Source organism: Nerophis ophidion, linkage group LG25 (genome assembly GCF_033978795.1).
Source record: "Nerophis ophidion isolate RoL-2023_Sa linkage group LG25, RoL_Noph_v1.0, whole genome shotgun sequence".
NCBI lineage: Eukaryota > Metazoa > Chordata > Actinopteri > Syngnathiformes > Syngnathidae > Nerophis > Nerophis ophidion.
The window spans coordinates 2,051,557-2,074,031 of NC_084635.1; the positions used below are offsets into that span (position 1 = coordinate 2,051,557).

Consider the following 22,475-nt stretch of genomic DNA (forward strand, 5'->3'; position numbering starts at 1 on the left):
ATTATTATTTTTGAGCAATGACAGATTAAAAAAAACAACAACAAAAAAACAATTCCCACTAAAATTCTCAAGAATCCAAAAGGGCCTCACTCATCCATCCATCCATTTTCTACCACTTATTCCCTTTGAGGTGGCGGGGGGCGCTGGTGCTTATCTCAGCTTCAATCGGGCGGAAGGCGGCGTACACCCTGGACAAGTCGCCACCTCATCGCAGGGACTCACTCATAAAAGTGAAAAATAATTCACACATTTTATATTTTTAATACTTGAATCTCTAGATCAACTTCAGATCTGTTGATTAGACGGGTTAATTTCAATTTTTTTTTCTTATGTCCTTTTTTACGGCAAACACAAAAAATATGCAATATTTCCTCAAGAAATTTTTCAAAGTGGAATATTTGGAGCTTTGAATATGTCAATAATACATAACATTTTTTTTCAATCAATCAATGTTTACTTATATAAACCTAAATCACGAGTGTCTCACAGGGCTGCACAAGCCACAACGGCATCCTCGGCTCAGAGCCCACATCAGGACAAGGAAAAACTCAACCTAATGGGACAATGAGAAACCTTGGAGGGGACTGCAGATGTCTCACCCCCCGGCTAGCGGTGCAATGGATGTTATTTTGTATTCATTATTATTCTTTGCGCAATGACAGTTTTAAAGAAAAAAAAGCAGCCTGCAAGGCAACTTTTTCCTTTTCACATTTCACTTTTTTGCTCTTTTATGTTTTTTTTTTTAATAGTATTTTCAGAATGTACGGCGGGCCGTTAAAAAGTTAGCTGTAGCGACTTGTCCAGGGGTGTAACCCGCCTTCCGCCTATGTGCCACACTTTGGACACCACAGCTTTAGACGCATTAAGATGCTGGATTGTCCCTAACTGTGTTTCTTTTAGGACCTCCACAGTGCCATCAAGAAGGTGAGCTCTTTCCTCCAGCGCCCCCTAGTGGAGGATGAGGTCCTCAGCTGTGTGAGACACTGCAGCTTCAGCAGCATGAAGGAGAACAAGATGAGCAACTACACCCTGGTTCCTCATGAAATCATGGATCACAGCAAAGGAGCCTTCATGAGGAGAGGTGAGGCTCAGGGAAGCAATCCTCAGGTACGTCACCTGGGTGCTCAATCGATGCTTTGTTCGTAGGCAAGGTTGGGGACTGGAAGAACCTTTTCACTCAGGAGCAGAATCAACAGTTTGAGGAGGTTCTGCAGGAGAAGATGCCCGCTTGCTCTGTTGAGTTTGTATGGGAAGAAGTGGATCCAAAGGAGCGTCTTTGAGAGACATGAAATGATTCTATTCTTTATTCAGTAAACATAAAATCACTCTATCACCCTTCATTCATTCATGTTTATCCAATGTGTATTATGGCAGAAAAGGGGTCCAAAAAAAGCATGAATATGATGACCCCTTGTGGTGGGATGAGTACACTACAGGGGTACCTCAACTTAGGAGAGTTCTGAGATAAGAGCTAATGGTTATGCTTAAAGTCAGGGGTTCTGAACCTTTTTGACCTCGGGGCCCAACTTTCACACCATAGAGAAGTCCGGGGCCCATTCAAGTATTAAAGTACCAGTTAAGTGCAAAAAAAAGTTGCCTCTATAGCAGACCTAGGCAAATTAAGGCCCGGGGGCCACATGCGGCCCGTTAAGATTTTCAATCTGGCCCGCCGGACATTCCCAAATATTTTTTTTAGATCTTTAAGATAGAAAGTGTAGCTGGCGTTATGATGTGCAGTGATATTTCAAATTACCACAGGTCATGAACTACACAACATATTTCAATGGTTTGAATCTGCGCTTTTGCATGATACTTTAGTGACTAGTGTTGTCCTGATACCAATATTATTTTGATACTTTCCGGTACTTTAAGATACTTTTCTAAATAAAGGGGACCAGAAAAAATTCCATTATTGGCTTTTTTTTAACAAAAAATCTTAGGGTGTGGCGGACCGGTACTTTTCAGAGGCGGTATGGTACTGAATATGATTCATTAGTATCGCGGTACTATACTAATACTCGTATACCGTACAACCCTACTAGTTACTATGGTCATGTAAGTCACAGCAGGTCAGACGAGGCACCAAGCAGTGTTTCCACCGAGTGTTTCCAGAGCAGCCAGCCTGAAATGTGGGTGTCAGGGACAGACGTGGAAGGAGATTTTTACATGAAAGTTCTAAAGCAGGGGTCGGGAACCTTTTTGTCTGAGAGAGCCAAAAAGCCAAATATTTTAAAATATATTTCCGTAAGAGCCATAAAATATATATTTTTAACACTGAACACAACTAAACACGTGCATTTTTAAGTAAGGCCAACATTTCTACAGTATAATAGGTCTCTTATTCTTTGTAATAACATTGTTATTCTGAAGCTAACTGTGGAGGGGGCGTGGCCTGCGGGCCTGCAGCGACAGGTGTGTAGATGGCCCACCTAGGCCTTGTTATCAAATCACATGTCGCTCTGTTATAAGCAGCAGCCAGGAGGAGAGACTGGAATGGGGCTGGAAATACTATTGCTGGAAAGCAACTGAGAGACATATTGAAAAATAAAACAATATTGTAACCCTGAAACAGGCTCTCATGTCGGTGCTTGGGGGTCTGAAGAACCCCCAGGAGGGCAAGCCCCACACTAAACAATAATAAATAAATAACTTCTTACCATTAATGCAACTTCTTGAACAGATTCGGTAGAAAATGGATGGATGTATTAAAAATGCATGAGAATGTTTTATATTTTGAACATTATTTTTAACACTATGATTACAAGTGGAATTATTCATTACTTATCATGTTAAGCAATGTCAGCTCAGATTTATCTGAGAGCCAGATGCAGTCATCAAAAGAGCCACATCTGGCTCTAGAGCCATAGGTTCCCTACCCCTGTTCTAAAGCTTAGTGATGTATCACATATATCAGATTGTAGATGTTTTTTGTTTTTTTACCCTTCACGTTCATATTTTTGGCTGTGTTTGTTGCATTTTTTTTGCATTTGGCTTTATTCTAAAATATGTCGATTGAGAGCGGGTATGACGTTCATATGTTCTCATTATTCAGGGATTTATCGTTCATAGAAAAAAAATACAATTCCATTCTATTTCCATTCCATCTGTCATAATTTTTTTTAGCATTCAATCAGACTTTATTGTGAGGTTTTGTTAGTTTTCCTAAAAGTAGATATACTGGCCCCCAGACACATTTTTTTCTCTAAATTTGGCCCCCCGAATCAAAATAATTGCCCAGGTCCGCTCCATATTGAGGCTATTGATTTATGACACCAAGACATCTACTGTTTTCGGATAAATAGATATGATCGATATAGTATCAATCCGACGGAGATTCCTGAGACATTTTGAGAGAAAATGCGGCGTGAGCAACCACAGATCCCTTCTCCATCAACAAAAATGCTAATCAAGCAGATTTTGTGAGAACCAATAATGATTACTTTGGGAAAATTATGATCCAGAATCCAGATATTTTTGAGCCCGAACACAACGAAGATGAGCAATAAGTTTTAGAAGTTGGCGCTAAACGCATGCAGTTTTATTTTGACACTATAGCATCAGCAGCATTAGTAGGTGCTAAACTGTGGAATAGCTTGTTTGATTCTTTGAAATGTTCCAGTTCCATTCACACATTTAAAAAACACTTTAAGACCAATACCTTGGAAAAATATATCACTCTTGAAACAACACAGTAGTTAATACTATAATAAATGTAATAATAAATGTAATTACAAATGAAATGTGGGATATAAATAATGGATGTATAATTGTTTGTATATAGTATGTAATTGGTACAAAGGTTTAAGTAATACGTGTACAAGGATATTTTACATGTCTGTACTGTGTATATAATTGTACAGTCTTTATGTTGTGTATTTATAATATGCTGTGCAAAGGAAATTTCATAACTTTTGGAAGCTCATCTTGTATTTGACATTGTTTATAGGGTTAGGCGCAATAAGTCTTCAACCTCAGCCTAAACCCTTTCGGTCTGCAACATTTTCAATTTATGAATGTCCAACTGTTTGTTTATGTAAAATTGTTTGTTTATTTTGTTGACCACTGACCGTAGAAATAATAGTTATAATAATATCTCGCTGGGATGTCAACTGACAGGACGCTCGCTCAATTCCGTTTAGATGGTTAAATTGCAATCCTTACAAAAGCTGAAAACAAGTTCCCTCAGGAAGCTTCTTTTCATGTCTTTTTCACCACCTCGGGAAGTGAAAGTGGACCAGCCTGTCGATCCATGCCCACATTTGTCTACTAGCAGGTGAGAGATGCATGAATTATAATCTAAGATTTACTTCAAGCTAATTTGAGACGAAGCAGAAGCAGCCGCCCGCTCAGTATGTCGACAATAGCAGTGTTAGCCAGCATTAGCTCACTGCTATCAATGCGCCGCTAAAAAAGTCAGTCTGTGTTAACGCTTATAATAACAAATATCAATCAAAATGGGTTAATTTTCAGGTCACGACATCCATCCATTTTCTACCGCTTGCTCCTTTCGGGATCTGTTTTTTATTTAAAAAAACGACAACAAAAAAACATTATCTTGGATTCAACTTTGGGAATCCACATAACTTGGCTTCATCAAACTCTGAGTTAACTTAAAGGCCTACTGAAATGAGATTTACTTATTTAAACGGGGATAGCAGGTCCATTCTATGTGTCATACTTCATCATATTGCCATATTTTTGCTGAAAGGATTTAGTAGAGAACATCCACGATAAAGTTCGCAACTTTTGGTTGCTAATAAAAAATCCTTGCCTGTACCGGAAGTAGCAGACGATGTGCGCGTGACGTCACGGGTTGTGGAGCTCCTCACATCTGAACATTGTTTATAATCATAGCCACCAGCAGCAAGACTGTTTCGGACCGAGAAAGCGATGATTTCCCCATTAATTTGAGCGAGGATGAAAGATATGTGAAAGAGGAAAGTCAGAGTGAAGCACTAAAAGGAAACAATTTTTAAAAAAAGGCGATGGCAGTGGGAGCGATTCAGACACATTTACTAGGATAATTCTGGAAAATCCCTTATCTGCTTATTGTGTTACTAGTGTTTTAGTGAGATTATAAAGTAATACCTGAAAGCCATGGAGGAGCCAAGAAAGTCGCAGCTGCCTCTTTGACAGCCGCAGGAGGACGCAAGCTCCGCTCAAGTCTACGGTAAGAGCCAACTTATTGCCACAATTTTCTCACCGAAACCTGCCGGTTGACATGTGGTCGGGAAACATCTTCGCTTGACCGCTCTGTTCCATATTAAAGCTTCACAACAAAGAAACACCGGCTGTGTTTGTGTTGCTAAAGGCAGCTGCAATCCACCACTTTCCACCAACAGCATTATTCTTTATAGTCTCCATTATTAATTGAACAAATTGCAAAAGATTCAAGAAGTCCAAAATACTGTGTAATTATGCGATTAAAGCAGACGACTTTTAGCCGTGAGTGGTGCTGGGATAAAATGTCCGCTCCAACCAATAACGTCACAAGCACGCGTCAACATAAGCGTCATCATTCCACGATGTTTTCAACAGGACACTTCTCGGGAAATTTAAAATTGTAATTTAGTAAAGTAAAGCGGCTGTATTGGCATGTGTTGCAATGTTAATATTTCATCATTGATATATAAACTATCAGACTGTGTGGTCGCTAGTAGTGGCTTTCAGTAGGTCTTTAACCCAAGATTGGAAACTGTTCTACTACAAAATAGCCTAAAAAGTAAATTTCTGTATTGTTTAAATATAGCCCTTTTCTTTACATTAATGCATTATGAAACATTTTTTTTGCACAAAATTGTTTTTTTGAATGAGACCAATTTTGAAACTATTATTTATTTACACATGGTTTTTAACCTTACACTACATAATTCTGCTTTCAACAGCAGCAAGAGACTGTCGGTGTTGAGCGCGCTGTAGGAGTGATGGAGCCACAAAAGTTCCTTCTGAGTCTGGTCCAAAGTAATGGCCTCTGACAGGGATATTAATATTTTAGGAGCTGTGGAGGCAAACCTCCTACACCCCCGCTGTAGAGCTGTTAAAAGACTACTCCTTTGCCCCCAAGCTGCTGCTTTTTCGGTTCTGGCAACAGATAACCAAAATAGAAGCAGCCGTGGACTAGTCAGTCATCAAATTAAATCTCTTATCACATTCAAAATTAAAGCCTATAACACAGCTTGCAATTTGTAGCTACCCAAACTTTTTAAAGGGGAACATTATCACAATTTCTGAAGGGTTAAAACCAATAAAAATCAGTTCCCAGTGGCTTATTTTATTTTTCAAAGTTTTTCTCAAAAATTTTACCCATCACGCAATACCCCGAAAAACAACTTCAAAGTGCCTGATTTACACCATCGCTATAACCACCCGTCTATTGTCCTGTGACAACACTGCGTGAAGCCACCAGAAGCAAACATGGCAGATAGCACAGAAAGGTACAGTGATAGTAGCTCGGATTTCAGCGCCATAAGCGATTCAACAGATTACGCATGTATGGAGTGCTGAGGCAGGTACCAAAAACAAAATTAAAGAAGAAACTGAAGCTTTTGAGCCATATCACTACAGACAGCGGCACGGGAGGAAGCGCCGACGAATTCAGCGATCGCCTTCTAACCAAAGATTGGTATGTGTTTGTTTGGCATTAAATGTGGGTGGAGGGAAAGGCTGGATGCAAATATAGCTACAAATGAGGCGTAATGATATGTACATACAGCTAGCCTAAATAGCATGTCAGCATCGATTAGCTTGCAGCCATGTCGTGACCAAATATGTCTGATTAGCACACTCCACTTAAGTCAATAACATCAACAAAACTCACCTTTGTAATTTCATTGACTTTATCGTTGGAAATGCATCTGCTTTGAGTGTCGCAGGATATCCGCACATTTTTGCTATCTCTGTCGTAGCATAGCTGTTGTCGGTACAGTGTGCAAAACAAACGAGGGACTTTCGCATCTTTTGACCACTGTTGCAACTTGAAACCGTCACTGTTCGTCTTGTTACACCCTCCGACAACACACCGACAAGGCATGATGTCTCCAAGGTACCGGAAAACAGTCGAAAAAAACGGAAAATAACAGAGCTGATTTGACTTGGTGCGTGTAATGTGTTTGAGAAAATGGCGGGTCGCTTCACGATGTGACGTCACGGGCGAAAGGTCATTGCTCAGACAGGCGAACAATTGAAAAGCGTTTAAATGGCCAAATGCACCCTTTTAGAGTTCGGAATTCGGTTAAAAAAACATATGGTCTTTTTTCTGCAACATCAAGGTATATATATTGACGCTTACATAGGTCTGCTGATAATGTTCCCCTTTAAGGATTTTAATGAAATAATTTCAAATTAAGTAGATAAGCACTCACGGAGGGCAGACCTCCGCCAGGCCCTACCTCCGAATGCAAACCCTTGCAAAGAGGATGGAATTACCATTCTTGGAGGATTCATCCATCCATCCGTCCATCCATTTCTACCGCTTGTCGCTCACGGAGTTGCAGAGGGTGCTGGATCCTGTCTCAGCTGCACAAGGGCGGAAGGCGGAGTACATTCAGTTTTATTTTGAAGGGGAAAACAAGCATATAACAAACATGACTCAAAACTATGTCATTTCAAATGGTAACTTTGTGGTTTTAAGAAACACTTAAAGTCCTACTGAAAGCCACTACTAGCCACCACGCAGTCTGATAGTTTATATATCAATGATGAAATATTAACATTGCAACACATGCCAATACGGCCGCTTTAGTTTACTAAATTGCAATTTTAAATTACACGCGGAGTTTCTTGTTGAAAACGTCGCGGAATGATGATGCGTATGATGACGTGTGTTTGTGACGTCTCGGGTTGGAGGGGACATATTAACCCAGCACTACTCGCGGCTAAAAGTCGTCTCTTTTCATCGGATAATAACACAGTAATTTGGACATCCGTGTTGCTGAATCTTTTGCGATTTGTTCAATTAATAATGGGGACGTCAAATTAGAATGCTGTTGGTGGAAAGCGGTGGATTGCAGCTGCCTTTTTAGCAACCGAGACACAGCCTCTGTTTCTTTGTTTGTTGTGAAGCTTTAACACAGAGCGGTCAAGCGAACATGTTTGTCTACGTCAACCAGCAAGTTTTTGGATGGGAAAAATTGTGATATTAGGTCTACTATTACCAGAGACATCAGTGGATTATGGGACCTCCTGCAGCAGCTGTCAAAAAAGGCAGCTGTGAGCTTGGCTCCTCGGCTTCTCTGAGAGACACTGGCGTTCACTGCAGCCATCCGACTTTGAGGTATGACTTTACAATCTCACTAAAACACTATTAAAACATTAAGCAGATAAGGTATCTTCCAGAATTATCCTAGTAAATGTGTCTAATTACATCTGAAACGATCACACTGCCGCCGCCCGGAGCCGTCGCTTTTACTTTTTTTTTGTGCTTCAGTGTAACTTTCCTCATCCACAAATCTTTCATCCTCGCTCAAATTAATGGGGAAATCGTCGCTTTCCCGGTCCGAATAGCTCTTGCTGCTTGAGGCTACGATTATAAACAATGCGAGGATGTGAGGAGCCCTACAACCCGTGACATCACGCGCACATCGTCTGCTACTTCCGGTAAAGGCAAGGCTTTTTTATTAGCGACCAAAAGTTGCGAACTTTATTGTCGATGTTTTCCAGTACTCTGGAATGCAATCCCGGTAAAAGTTCAAGATGCCACCTCAGTAGAAGCATTTAAGTCTCACCTTAAAACTCATTTGTATACTCTAGCCTTTAAATAGACTCCCTTTTTAGACCAGTTGATCTGCCGTTTCTTTTCTTTTTCTCCTATGTCCCACTCTCCCTTGTGGAGGGGGTCCGGTCCGATCCAGTGGCCATGTACTGCTCGCCTGTGTATCGGCTGGGGACATCTCTGCGCTGCTGATCCGCCTCCGCTTGGGATGGTTTCCTGCTGGCTCCGCTGTGAACGAGACTCTCGCTGCTGTGTTGGATCCGCTTTGGACTGGACTCTCGCGACTGTGTTGGATCCATTATGGATTGAACTTTTACAGTATCATGTTAGACCCGCTCGACATCCATTGCTTTCCTCCTCTCCAAGGTTCTCATAGTCATTATTGTCACCGACGTCCCACTGGGTGTGAGTTTTTCCTTGCCCTTATGTGGGCCTACCGAGGATGTCGTGGTGGTTTGTGCAGCCCTTTGAGACACTATTGATTTAGGGCTATATAAGTAAACATTGATTGATTGATGTGTAAATTGTTGGTTATGTTGAAAGAGCTTTGATTACAGGATGCGTTATGAATGTATGTTTGTTATTTAATTAAAAAAAGAAGAAAAAAAGTTATTTAACGAGTAGCAATATCCGGTCAGTATTGCAACATCCTCAGTTAGCTTAGGTTAGCTACATTAGCACGATGGCGCTACTTCTCAAACATACACGGAGTGTGCATAAAAAGACCCACTTTCATACTTTCATATACTCTTGCTCAGTGTGTATCATATAGAGACATTTGCAGCTTACCTGTAACAAGAGAAACAGCACATGAGTATTTTCGTCACACCGTCTTGGTCCAAATGTGTCTCAATGAAGGGCAGGAAGTGTCGTCATCCACAGCAATATTGCCTTTTGGCCGGACCCGCCCCCTTGTGGCGAAACAGCGCTATTACATCCTCTTGCTATTTCAGCTGTACATCATTGAGGAGAACTGTTGACTCAACTGATACAAACCCCGTCTCCATATGAGTTGGGAAATTGTGAATCATTTTCAACCCATATTTAGTGGAATTCAGTACAAAGACAATATATTTAATGTTGAAACTCATAAAGTTTGTTTTTTGAAAATAATAATTAACTTAGAATTTCACGGCTGCAATGCGTCCCAAAGTAGTTGGGAAAGGGTATGTTCACCACTGTGTTACATCACTTTTTCTTCTAACAACACTCAATAAACGTTTGGGAACTGAGGAAACTAATTGTTGAAGCTTTGAAAGTGGAATTCTTTACCATTCTTGCTTGATGTACAGTTTAAGTTGTTCAACAGTCAGGGGTCTGGTTGTCGTATTTTACGCTACATAATGCGTCACACATTTTCGATTGGAGACATGTCTGGACTGCAGGCGGGCCAGGAAAGTACCTGCACTCTTTTACTCCGAAGCCACGCTGTTGTAACACGTGGCTAGGCATTGTTTTGCTGAAATAAGCAGGGGCGTCCATGATAACGTTGCTTGGATGACAACATATGTTGCTCCAAAACCTGTATGTACCTTTCAGCATTAATGGTGCCTTCACAGATGTGTAAGTTACCCATGCCTTGGGCACTAATACACCCCCATACCATCACACATGCTGGCTTTTACACTTTGCGCCTATAACAGTGGTTCTTAACTTTGTTTGAGATACCGAACCCCACCGGTTTCATAAGCGCATTAACCGAACCCTTCTTTAGTGAAAAATAAAATGTTTTTTTTTTTTTAATTCAAGACAAAGTTATGTTGTTTTACTGGTGCACAAAATGAACCATGCATCAACATCATCTTGTTCACAGAACAAAACCAACACAGTGCATAAACTCACCAGAAATTACAAACATGCAAATCAGTCTGACTTCTGCTGTTGCCGTATCCATAAAGCCGATAGGGAGAAGTTTTTATTCACACAGTGAGTCAGGTGTGTCCGTGTCACCCCTGAGGCTAACTCACCGAACCCCTAGGTTTCGATCGAACCGAGGTTAAGAACCACTGGCCTATAACAATCCGGATGGTTATTTTCCTCTTTGTTCCGAAGGACACCACGTCCTCTGTTTCCAAATATAATTGGAAATGTGGACTCGTCAGACCACAGAACACTTTCCCACTTTGCATCAGTCCATCTTAGATGAGCTCGGGCCCACCGAAGCCGGCGGCGTTCCTGGGTGTTGTTGATAAATGGCTTTCGCTTTGCATAGTAGAGTTTTAACTTACACTTACAGATGTAGTGACCAACTGTAGTTACTGACAGTGGTTTTATGAAGTGTTCCTGAGCCCATGTGGTGATATCCTTTACACATTGATGTCAGTTTTTGATGCAGTACCGCCTGAGGGAGCAAAGGTCCGTAATATCATGGCTTACGTGCAGTGATTTCTCCAGATTCTCTGAACCTTTTGATGATTTTACGGACCGTAGATGGTAAAATCCCTAAATTCCTTGCAATAGCTCGTTGAGAAATGTTGTTCTAAAACTGTTCGAAAATTTGCTTACAAATTGGTGGCCCTCGCCCCATCCTTGTTTGTGAATTACTTAGCATTTCATGGAAGCTGCTTTTATAGCCAATCATGGCACCCACCTGTTCCCAATTAGCCTGCACACCTGTGGGATGTTCTAAATAAGTGTTTGATGAGCATTCCTCAACTTTATCAGTATTTATCGCAACCTTTCTCCACTATGTTTGATCTAAAAATTAACAAAAATGACTGACTGACTACACCACTTCTTTATTCCTGATTTCTTTTAGAGTTTCTTAAAAGCATAGAGTTACCATCTGGAAATGACGACGGTCTATCTGTTTTCTTTCTCCACAATTAAACAACTGAATGAACATCCTCCAAATCTGCGGTTTCCATTATTTTTAAGGGTTTCTAGACTTCAGTTTGTTGAAGTGTTTTCTCTAATTATGTAGACTGAGTTACTGTGGTTTAATAACAAACAACAAACAACACGTAACTGAAGTCGACGAAGGAATTAGAAACATACAAAAGTACCCATGAATCTCAGGTCCTCGTGTTTCGTATTTAATCAGCTGCCCTCTCTACTTCGACCCTCTTAATGTAAAAATGTCAACAATGTTTACATTTGAAGGGCAGAAATAAATAACTTGGCTCTTATCTTTCAGCTTCTTGTTATAAAAAGGGGCTTTTTCTCAATGATAAATAGTTTGTGCCTGGCAAGGACAAGAATACTGTCCGAGGTCTGCTGCTTTGAGTTGTTTATGTTCAAGATATCACAAAAAAGCACGGTTTCGTAAGATGTGCTCTAGTGCTGGTTCAGATCACGCACGTCATCTTCTCTGAAGACCCTCATCATATTTTCCTTTTAAAGGGGAACATTATCAGCAGACCTATGTAAGTGTCAATATATACCTTGATGGTGCAGAAAAAAGACCATATATTTTTTTAACCAATTTCCGAACTATAAATGGGTGAATTTTGGCGAATTAAACGCCTTTCTGTTTATCGCGCTGGAGGCGATGACGTCAGAATGTGACGTCGCCGAGGTAACACACCCACCATTTTCATTTTCAACACATTACAAACACCGGGTCTCAGCTCTGTTATTTTCCGTTTTTTTGACTATTTTTTGGAACCTTGGAGACATCATGCCTGGTGGGTGTGTTGTCGGAGGGTGTAACAACACTAACAGGGAGGGATTCAAGTTGCACCACTGGCCCCAAGATGCCAAAGTGTCTGCCGCCAGACCCCCATTGAATGTACCAGAGTGTCTCCACATTTGACCGGCGATGCTAAGGCAGACATGGCACAGAGATGTATGGATAACCTGCAGATGCATTTGCAACCACAGTCAACGAAATCACAAAGGTGAGTTTTGTTGATGTTGACTGCCAGCTAATCGATGCTAACATGCTATGCTAATCGATGCTAACATGCTATTTACCGGCGGTGCTAAAGCAGACATGGCACAGAGATGTATGGATAACCTGTAGATGCATTTGCAACCATTAAGTCAACGAAATCACAAAGGTGAGTTTTGTTGATTTTGACTGCCAGCTAATCGATGCTAACATGCTACGCTAATCGATGCTAACATGCTATTTACCGGCGGTGCTAAAGCAGACATGGCACAGAGATGTATGGATAACCTGCAGATGCATTTGCAACTATATTACGTTTCCTTCCACCCACATTTAATGCGAAACAAACACTTACCAATCGACGGATTTAAGTTGCTCCGGTGTCAAAAGATGCGAAAGTCCTGATCGTTTGGTCCGCACATTTTACCGGCGATGCTAACGCAGCTATTCGGCAATGCTATGGCTATGAATAGCGTCAATAGCTATTTGCTCAATAGCTTCAGTTTCTTCTTCAATACTTTCATACTCCGACCATCTGTTTCAATACATGCGTAATCTGTTGAATCGCTTAAGTCGCTGAAATCCGAGTCTGAATCCGAGCTAATGTCGCTATATCTTGCTGTGGTATTCCCATTGTTTGTTTACATTGGCAGCACTGTGTGACGTCACAGGGAAATGGCCAGTGTCTTCGCAGAGAGCGAAAATAAGGCACTTAAAAGCTTTATTTAGGGATATTCCGAGACCGGTAAAATTTTGAAAAATAATTAAAAAATACAACAAGCCACTGGGAACTGATTTTTATTGTTTTTAACCCTTTTGAAATTGTGATAATGTTCCCCTTTAAGGATTTGCTCTGTATTGTCAGTTATATTCGGGGTCCTGCTCATCTGTCTCTTTTCCTTCTACCTCGTCACATTGATTATAAGATCCTGCCTTGTGTTCATTACATGCAGGAATGCACCCCGCTATCATCAAGTACAGCTGTAGATCTTATCACTCTATTAAATCAAATATTCAATTTGTATGCAGAGTAAAAAGCAGTGCGCTCCCCTCCCTTCATCATGACGTCTGCTGACTGCGTGACTCAGATATGGTCTGATTGGTTTCATGCACTTTTCACTGAAGTAGAGAAGAGGATGGACTAAGCGGGGGTGTTACTACCCATTGGGAATCAGTTAAAGCATGTAAATAATTAAAAACATCAAAAGCAAATTTTTTTCATGTGGCAATTTTGATAACTCATGTCCCAAGGCACACATTGGAGGAATCTACTATGTTCCTGAAGAGACTTTCTCTTTGGCTAAGTCCACATTGCACTTTTATTCCCATGTTTTTGCCCATATTTGATTTTTTCACGTCAATGTGAGCGGTACAATTCAGATTTGTTTTCAAATACCACCTTTCGTATTACGTATTCTTTCGTACGTGGATCCAAATCTGAGGCGGGATAAAATATTATTTAGGCTAATTTATGTTGTCATTGTCAGGTTGTGTTGGTGACGAACCCCAAGATGCAGAGATGACGGCATGCATTTAGCAGGAAAACAAGATTTAATCTTTAAAAATGAAAAAACACAAACCAGGAACTAGGAGACAGGAAACAGGATACCAGGAAACAGGAACTTGGACAAAATGACAGCACGCTGCCAACAGCTATAGGATACAGGTAAAAACGATAGGAGCGACAAGTCGTAATGACAATAATCCAGCCCAGAGTGGAGGAACAAGCAGGTCTAAATAGCACCTGGCTGATTGACACCAGGTGTGGCCCCGTGCCAATCAGCCACAGCTGAGGGCAAACACACTCAGGGATTACAGCAGGAAATAAAGACAACATAAGAGCGCTGACAGGAAATAAGACAAACACAGAGTAAAAACTAAAACTTGACCAAACTGTGAGGTACAAACCTGACAATCATGGTGCATTTGTGGCAAAATCAAAAATTTGGTCACACTGGAGTCAAGATTGTCTGAATCACTCAACCAACCAATCAATCAATCAATGTTTATTTATATAGCCCTAAATCACAAGTGTCTCAAAGGGCTGCACAATCCACAACGACATCCTCGGTTCATATCCCACATCAGGGCAAGGAAAAACTCAACCCAGTGGGATGACAATGAGAAACCTTGGAGAGGACCCCCCTCCCCCAACACCAGAGGAGACCGGTGCAATGGAGGTTGAGTGGATCTAGCATAATATTGTGAAAGTCCAGTCCATGGTGGATCAAACATAATAGTGAGAGTCCAGTCCATAGTGGATCTAACATAATAGTGAGAGTCCAGTCCATAGTGGATCAAACATAACAGGGATAGTCCAGTCCATAGTGGATCTAGCATAATATTGTGAAAGTCCAGTCCATAGTGGATCTAACATAACAGGGATAGTCCAGTCCATAGTGGATCTAGCATAATATTGTGAGAGTCCAGTCCATAGTGGATCTAACATAATAGTGAGAGTCCAGTCCATAGTGGATCAAACATAATAGTGAGAGTCCAGTCCATAGTGGATCCAACATAATAGTGAGAGTCCAGTCCATAGTGGATCTAACATAATAGTGAGAGTCCAGTCCATAGTGGATCTAACATAATAGTGAGAGTCCAGTCCATAGTGGATCTAACATAATAGTGTGAGAGTCCAGTCCATAGTGGATCTAACATAATAGTGAGAGTCCAGTCCATAGTGGATCTAACATAATAGTGAAAGTCCAGTCCATAGTGGATCTAACATAATAGTGTGAGAGTCCAGTCCATAGTGGATCTAACATAATAGTGATAGTCCAGTCCATAGTGGATCTAACATAATAGTAAGAGTCCAGTCCATAGTGGATCTAACATAATAGTGAGAGTCCAGTCCATAGTGGATGTAACATAATAGTGAGAGTCCAGTCCATAGTGGATCTAACATAATAGTGAGAGTCCAGTCCATAGTGGATCTAACATAATAGTGAGAGTCCAGTCCATAGTGGATCTAACATAATAGTGAGAGTCCAGTCCATAGTGGATCTAACATAATAGTGAGAGTCCAGTCCATAGTGGATCTAACATAATAGTGAGAGTCCAGTCCATGGTGGATCAAACATAATAGTGAGAGTCCAGTCCATAGTGGATCTAACATAATAGTGAGAGTCCAGTCCATAGTGGATCTAGCATAATAGTGAGAGTCCAGTCCATAGTGGATCTAACATAATAGTGAGAGTCCAGTCCATAGTGGATCTAACATAATAGTGAGAGTCCAGTCCATAGTGGATCTAACATAATAGTGAGAGTCCAGTCCATAGTGGATCTAACATAATAGTGAGAGTCCAGTCTATAGTGGATCTAACATAATAGTGAGAGTCCAGTCCATAGTGGATCTAACATAATAGTGAGAGTCCAGTCCATAGTGGATCTAACATAATAGTGAGAGTCCAGTCCATAGTGGATCTAACATAATAGTGAGAGTCCAATCCATAGTGGATCTAACATAATAGTGAGAGTCCAGTCCATAGTGGATCTAACATAATAGTGAGAGTCCAGTCCATAGTGGATCTAACATAATAGTGAGAGTCCAGTCCATAGTGGATCTAACATGATAGTGTGAGAGTCCAGTCCATAGTGGATCTAACATAATAGTAAGAGTCCAGTCTATAGTGGATCTAACATAATAGTGAAAGTCCAGTCCATAGTGGGGCCAGCAGGGGACTATCCTGAGCGGGGACAGGTCAGCAGCGCAGAGATGTCCCTAACCGATGCACAGGCGAGCGGTCCACCCCGGGTCCTGACCCTGGACAGCCAGCACTTCATCCATGGCCACCAAACCTGTGCCCCCCCCTTCCACAAGGGAGAGGGGGGCAGAGCAGAAAAAAAGAAAATAAACGGCAGATCAACTGGTCTAAAAGGGGGGTCTATTTAAAGACAAGAGTGTAAAAAAAAGTTTTTAGATGGGACTTAAATGCTTCTACTGAGGTAGCATCTCTAACTGTTACCGGGAGGGCATTCCAGAGTACTGGAGCCCCAATAGAAAACTCTTTATAGCCCGCAGACTTTTTTTGGGCTCTTGGAATCACTAATAAGCCGGAGTTCTTGGAACGCAGATTTCTTGCCGGGACATATGGTACAATACAATCAGCAAGATAGGATGGAGCTAGACCGTGTAGTATTTTATACCTAAGTAGTAAAACCTTAAAGTCGCTGTGGAGAGGCGGAGCCGACGGGCCACGGCGGGCCAGGACAAGCCGTAGCCATCCTCAAGATAGCGGCCGGGAGGCGGAACGAAGAGGCGGGTCGTGCCGGGAGCGACGCCGCAGCAATTGTGAGGCGGTGTGTGAGCCACGCACCTGATCTCGATTGTTGCGGCGGCGCTCCCAGCACGACCCGCCTCTTCGTTCCGCCGCATCCTCCGCCTCCTGGCCACCATGTTGAGTAGGACTATGGCTTGCCCCGCCCCGCCGTGGCCCGTCGGCTCCGCCTCTCCACAGTCGCATCTTAAGTGCACAGGAAGCCAGAGCAGGTGAGCCACACTATAGGCGTCATATGATCATACTTTCTTGTTCTTGTCAAAGTATTTCGGGCTCGAATAGTCTCTGGCAGTTAGCGACAGTCGGAACCAGAATTGGTAGAAGGCATCTTCTTTTTGACAGTTTTATGCTCGTTCGTCCAGTATTTATTTTGGCAACTGTCCATTTTGGCAAAAGTATTTGTCCGCTGACATATGCAGTAACATATTGTTTCATTTCCCTTTCTATCATTTTGTCAACATTATAAAGGACAAGCTGTAAAAATTATTTCTTAATCTACTTGTTCATTCACTGTTACTATCTGCTTATTTTCCGTTTCAACGTGTTCTATCAACACTTGTGTTAAAATGTAAAAATCACTTATTCTTCTGTTGTTCGGATACTTTACATTAGTTTTGGAAGATACCACAAATATAAGTATCGATCCAACACCAAGTAGTTACAGTGAAGTGAAGTGAATTATATTTATATAGCGCTTTTTCTCCAGTGACTCAAAGCACTTTACATAGTGAAACCCAATATCTAAGTTAGATTCAAACCAGTGTGGGTGGCACCTGGAGCAGGTGGGTAAAGTGTCTTGCCCAAGGACACAACGGCAGTGACTAGGATGGCGGAAGCGGGAATCGAACCTGGAACCCCCAAGTTGCTGGCACGGCCACTCGATCATCCAATGGTCATAATTGAAGTCCCCATGTGTCCAGGGACATAATTCGTGAGTTGATGAATATTATATGAATTTAAATAAAAAAGAAAAAGATTTTATGACGCTAAAAAATATCGATGTATCCACTCGATACGCTCTTGTACTTGGTATCATTATAGCGGATGTGAGGTGTAGATCCACCCATAGCATTTGTTTACATTGTGAGCTACTGTATCCTCCTGTGTAGTGGAGCATGTTTAGTTCTTCCTCGTCTTGCAGGGATGATATTTGTAAGAAACTCACTTTATTTATCGCCATGGAGACGAGGACTAATGATTTAGAAGTAGCTAAAACACTGCCGATTGCGGATGGACATTAGCCGCTAACTAGTTAGCCTTGTTTTAAAGCGCCTCTTCCTGAGGGCGTTTCAGTGTTATAGCTTCACCTTTATCGTTAGTTTTTAACCCAAAATGTATCCGTTCTGTGACGCTTGGTGGGCATAGCGATGCCGGATTATTTCTTCCAAGGATGAGTCGGGCAAGAACACAACTTAAGGTAAGCAACAAATAATTGATTTCACTAATAAAAGGCTAAGAATAAAAATACTAGATCCAGGCAGAAAAGGCAAACAAAAGGCGCTAGCATGGAAGCTAGGGAAACTAACAGAAACACTAACACTTGGCACAAAGGCACAAAAAGTGAAAACAAAACAACTAGCATGAGAAATAGGAATAAAATAAAGCGTAGTGTGAAAGCTAGCGAGTAGAGCATGGAAAGCAGTCATCACTTGTTGCATGAGAGAAAATTAGGAACCAAGAACGAAATAACAAAAGGGGCAGGCTTAAATAAGGCAGTAATCACGAGGAACAGGTGTGCGTCGAAAACAAGGGGCAGGTGAAAACTAATGAGCAACCATGGTAACAGACTAAACAAGGAACTAAGGCAAACATTGGCAGACTATAATACAAAAATGGAACAAAACACGAATATGGAATGATCCGAGCAGAGGATCATTACACATTCTCTCCTTTCTGTCCACACACTGTGTCTGTTTCTAAGTACTCCTTAATTGTGCGCTGCCGAACATGCCGAACATGCGAATCCATCCATCCATCCATTTTCTACCGCTTATTCCCTTGCGGGGTCGCGGGGGGCGCTGGCGCCTATCTCAGCTACACCCTGGACAAGTCGCCACCTCATCACAGGGCCAACACAGATAGACAGACAACATTCACACTCACATTCACACACTAGGGAGCATTTAGTGTTGCCAATCAACCTATCCCCAGGTGCATGTCTTTGGAGGTGGGAGGGGCCTATCCCCAGGTGCATGTCTTTGGAAGTGGGAGGAAGCCGGAGTACCCGGAGGGAACCCACGCATTCACGGGGAGAACATGCAAACTCCACACAGAAAGATCCCGAGCCTGGATTTGAACCCAGGACTGCAGGACCTTCGTATTGTGAGGCAGACGCACTAACCCCTCTGCCACCGTGAAGCCCATACTTTTCAAAACAGAGTTTAGTACCGTTTTTGATTCTTTAATACTGCATTAGTACACTACTCTACTGGACAGACAGGGGGAAAAATCGGACAATTAGGACTGCAGAAAAGATCCTCATGTTGTCCTTCCCCCCATCCACTGTTATCGGTCCAGGGTCAGGAAACGGGCAAGTAGCATCACTGCAGACACTTCACAGCCTGGTCACAAAACTGTTCACACTCCTCCAGGCGTTACAAATCACTGTACGCCGAAAGGACCCGTCATGAAAACATTTTCTTCTCCTGGGCTATCAATCTGTGGAATACATATACCCTGCAACTAATCTGTCACTGTGACTGTACTAACTCAGTGTTAGGGCCACTTTTGGGCGGAGAGCGCCCACTGGAGGGCCGCCGAAAATGATCTGAATCCTCGTTATATTCTCTGTCACTATCTTTCTAACCATGCTAAACACCCTCTCTGATGACTTCCAAGCGTACTTCTTCTTACTCATCGTCGCCATGACTGTCTCTTCTTCGTTTGTCCGCTTCATCTTTGTTATGTTTTTTTAAACATTACTACTTGCAGCAGTTTTGAAGCAACCTGGAGGGGGCGTGCCTTAAGTCCGGGTGGAAACCGGACGAAATCTGAGGGAATGGTTGTCTCAGGAGATTTTCGGGAAAGGCACTGAAATCCGGGAGTCTCCCGGAAAATTCGGGAGGGTTGGCAAGTATGCTACTACGGGGGAACAATGATCAACAAATCAATGATAGAATTGCAATACCCCGGCGAACGAGCAGGGGGCAGGGCACGCTGGAGCCTTGCCCAAGATGGCGGCAAGGAGGCGGAGAATGCAGCTGAGCGGAAAGGCGGGGTGTGCCGGGAGCGATGCTACGAGCGAGATCAGGTGCGTGGCTCGCACACCGGGAAACAATTAACATTTCTCCTTGACGCTGCATAAAAGGGGAGAAGGAGGAGAGATCAAGGCAGAAGGAGTTGGAGAGCCTGCAACGACGGATGAAGAGCGGCAGCAACGAAAGCAAGGGCTTAAAGACTCCGGCTTATTAGTGATTCCTAAAGCCCCAAAAAAAGTCTGCGGGCTATAGAGCGTTTTCCGTTCGGGCTCCAGTACTCTGGAATGCCCTCCCGGTAACAGTTCGAGATGCTACCTCAGTAGAAGCATTTAAGTCTCACCTTAAAACTCTTCTGTATAGTCTAGCCTTTTAATAGACCTCCTTTTTAGACCAGTTGATCTGCCGCTTCTTTTCTTTTTTCTCCTATGGCCCCCCCTCGTTTGTGAAGGGGGTCCGGTCCGATGACCATGGATGAAGTACTGGCTGTCCCGAGTCGAGACCCAGGATGGACCGCTTGTCGGGACCCAGGATGGACCGCTCGCTTGTGTATCGGTTGGGGACATCTCTACGATGCTGATCCGCCTCCGCTTGAGATGGTTTCCTGTGGACGGGACTCTCGCTGCTGTCTTGGATCCGCTTTGAACTGAACTCTCGCGGCTGTGTTGGAGCCACTATGGATTGAACTTTCACAGTATCATGTTAGACCCGCTCCACATCCATTGCTTTCGGTCCCCTAGAGGGGGGGGTTGCCCACATCTGAGGTCCTCTCCAAGGTTTCTCATAGTCATCATTGTCACTGGCGTCCCACTGGATGTGGATTCTCCCTGCCCACTGGGTGTGAGTTTTCCTTGGCCTTTTGTGGGTTCTTCCGAGGATGTCGTAGTCGTAATGGTTTGTACAGTCCTTTGAGACATTTGTGATTTAGGGCTATATAAATAAACCTTGATTGATTGATTGATTGATTGAAGGGGCAGACAAGAACGACGACAGCGGCTGAAAAGCGGTCCAACCAAGCAAGAGAAATCTTATTGCAAAATAAACGAGAGTCAAACCTGTTCAAGCGATCATGTCCTTCCTGAGTGGTCCATGGAACCCGAGCGACAGGGACGGTCGTTCACAACCCCGTCTGTGGACAGAGAGACTACAGTCATCAAATCACATGCAATAGCTTTACTAACTAGAACTAACACAATCAAATGAAAAGATCAGTTGGGTGTTCCAACAGGACAATGACCCCAAACACACGTCAAAAGTGCTAAAGGAATGGCTAAATCAGGCTAGTATTAAGGTTTTAGAATGGCCTTCCCAAAGTCATGCCTTAAACGTGTGGACAATGCTGAAGAAACAAGTCCATGTCAGAAAACCAACACATTTATCTGAACTGCACCAATTTTGTCAAGAGGAGTGGTCAAAAAAACAACCAGAAGCTTGTGGATGGCTACCAAAAGCGCGTTATTTTAGTGAAACTTGCCAAGGGACATGTAAGCAAATATCAACATTGCTGTATGTATACTTTTGACCCAGCAGATGTGGTCACATTTTCAGTAGACCCATAATACATTCATAAAAGAACCAAACTTCATGAATGTTTTTTTTGTGACCAACAAGTATGTGCTCCAATCACTCTTACACAAAAAGGGGCAGACAAGAACGACGACGGCGGCTGAAAAGCTATCCAACCCAGCAAGATAAATCTTATTGCAAAATGAACGAGAGTCTAACCTGTTCAAGCGATCATGTCCTTCCTGAGTGGTCCATGGAACCCGAGCGACAGGGACGGTCGTTCACAACCCCGTTTGTGGACAGAGAGACTACAGTCATCAAATCACATGCAATAACTTTACTAACTAGAACTAACACAATCAAATGAAAATATCAGTTGGGTGTTCCAACAGGACAATGACCCCAAACACACCTCAAAAGTGCTAAAGGAAAGGCTAAATTAGGCTAGTATTAAGGTTTTAGAATGGCCTTCCCAAAGTCATGCCTTAAACGTGTGGACAATGCTGAAGAAACAAGTCCATGTCAGAAAACCAACACATTTATCTGAACTGCACCAATTTTGTCAAGAGGAGAGGTCAAAAAAACAACCAGAAGCTTCTGGATGGCTACCAAAAGCGTGTTATTTTAGTGAAACTTGCCAAGGGACATGTAAGCAAATATTAACATTGCTGTCTGTAAACTTTTGACCCAGCAGATGTGGTCACATTTTCAGTAGACCCATAATACATTCATAAAAGAACCAAACTTCATGAATGTTTTTTGTGACCAACAAGTATGTGCTTCTATCACTCTTACACAAAAAGGTAAGATTTGTAGAAGTTATTGGAAACACAAGACAGCCCAAACATTATGTTCTTTACAAGTGTATGTAAACTTTTGACCACGACTTTTGACTTCCTGGAAGTTTGACACTTTACACAGAATTTTCCTCCAAGCCATCACCAACTAGTCGC

At 42.3% G+C, this 22,475-nt stretch overlaps 2 protein-coding genes across 3 annotated transcripts in view; one reads left to right on the forward strand and one right to left on the reverse strand.

The window, feature by feature from the left end:
- Nucleotides 1-1,330, forward strand: part of sult5a1 (sulfotransferase family 5A, member 1) — a 9,214-nt gene extending 7,884 nt beyond the window's left edge. Inside the window, exons 5-6 of the mRNA XM_061887089.1 lie at nt 901-1,081; nt 1,147-1,330. Coding sequence (XP_061743073.1) covers nt 901-1,081; nt 1,147-1,280 — 315 coding nt within the window. The 3' untranslated portion in view covers nt 1,281-1,330. The remainder of the gene's footprint in view (nt 1-900; nt 1,082-1,146) is intronic.
- The window catches only part of dpep1 (dipeptidase 1), a 56,163-nt gene extending 34,021 nt beyond the window's left edge, over nt 1-22,142 (reverse strand). Inside the window, exons 1-3 of one of the 2 annotated variants that reach the window (XM_061887086.1) lie at nt 21,742-22,142; nt 21,072-21,145; nt 9,500-9,621 (exon numbers count right to left, since the gene is read on the reverse strand). In XM_061887086.1, the coding sequence (XP_061743070.1) occupies nt 9,500-9,522 (23 nt within the window). In that variant the 5' untranslated portion in view covers nt 9,523-9,621; nt 21,072-21,145; nt 21,742-22,142. Of the gene's footprint in view, nt 1-9,499; nt 9,705-21,071; nt 21,146-21,741 lie in introns of those variants that run through there. The other variant, XM_061887087.1, reaches the window with a different exon arrangement.
- Between the last annotated feature and the right edge of the window lie 333 nt (nt 22,143-22,475).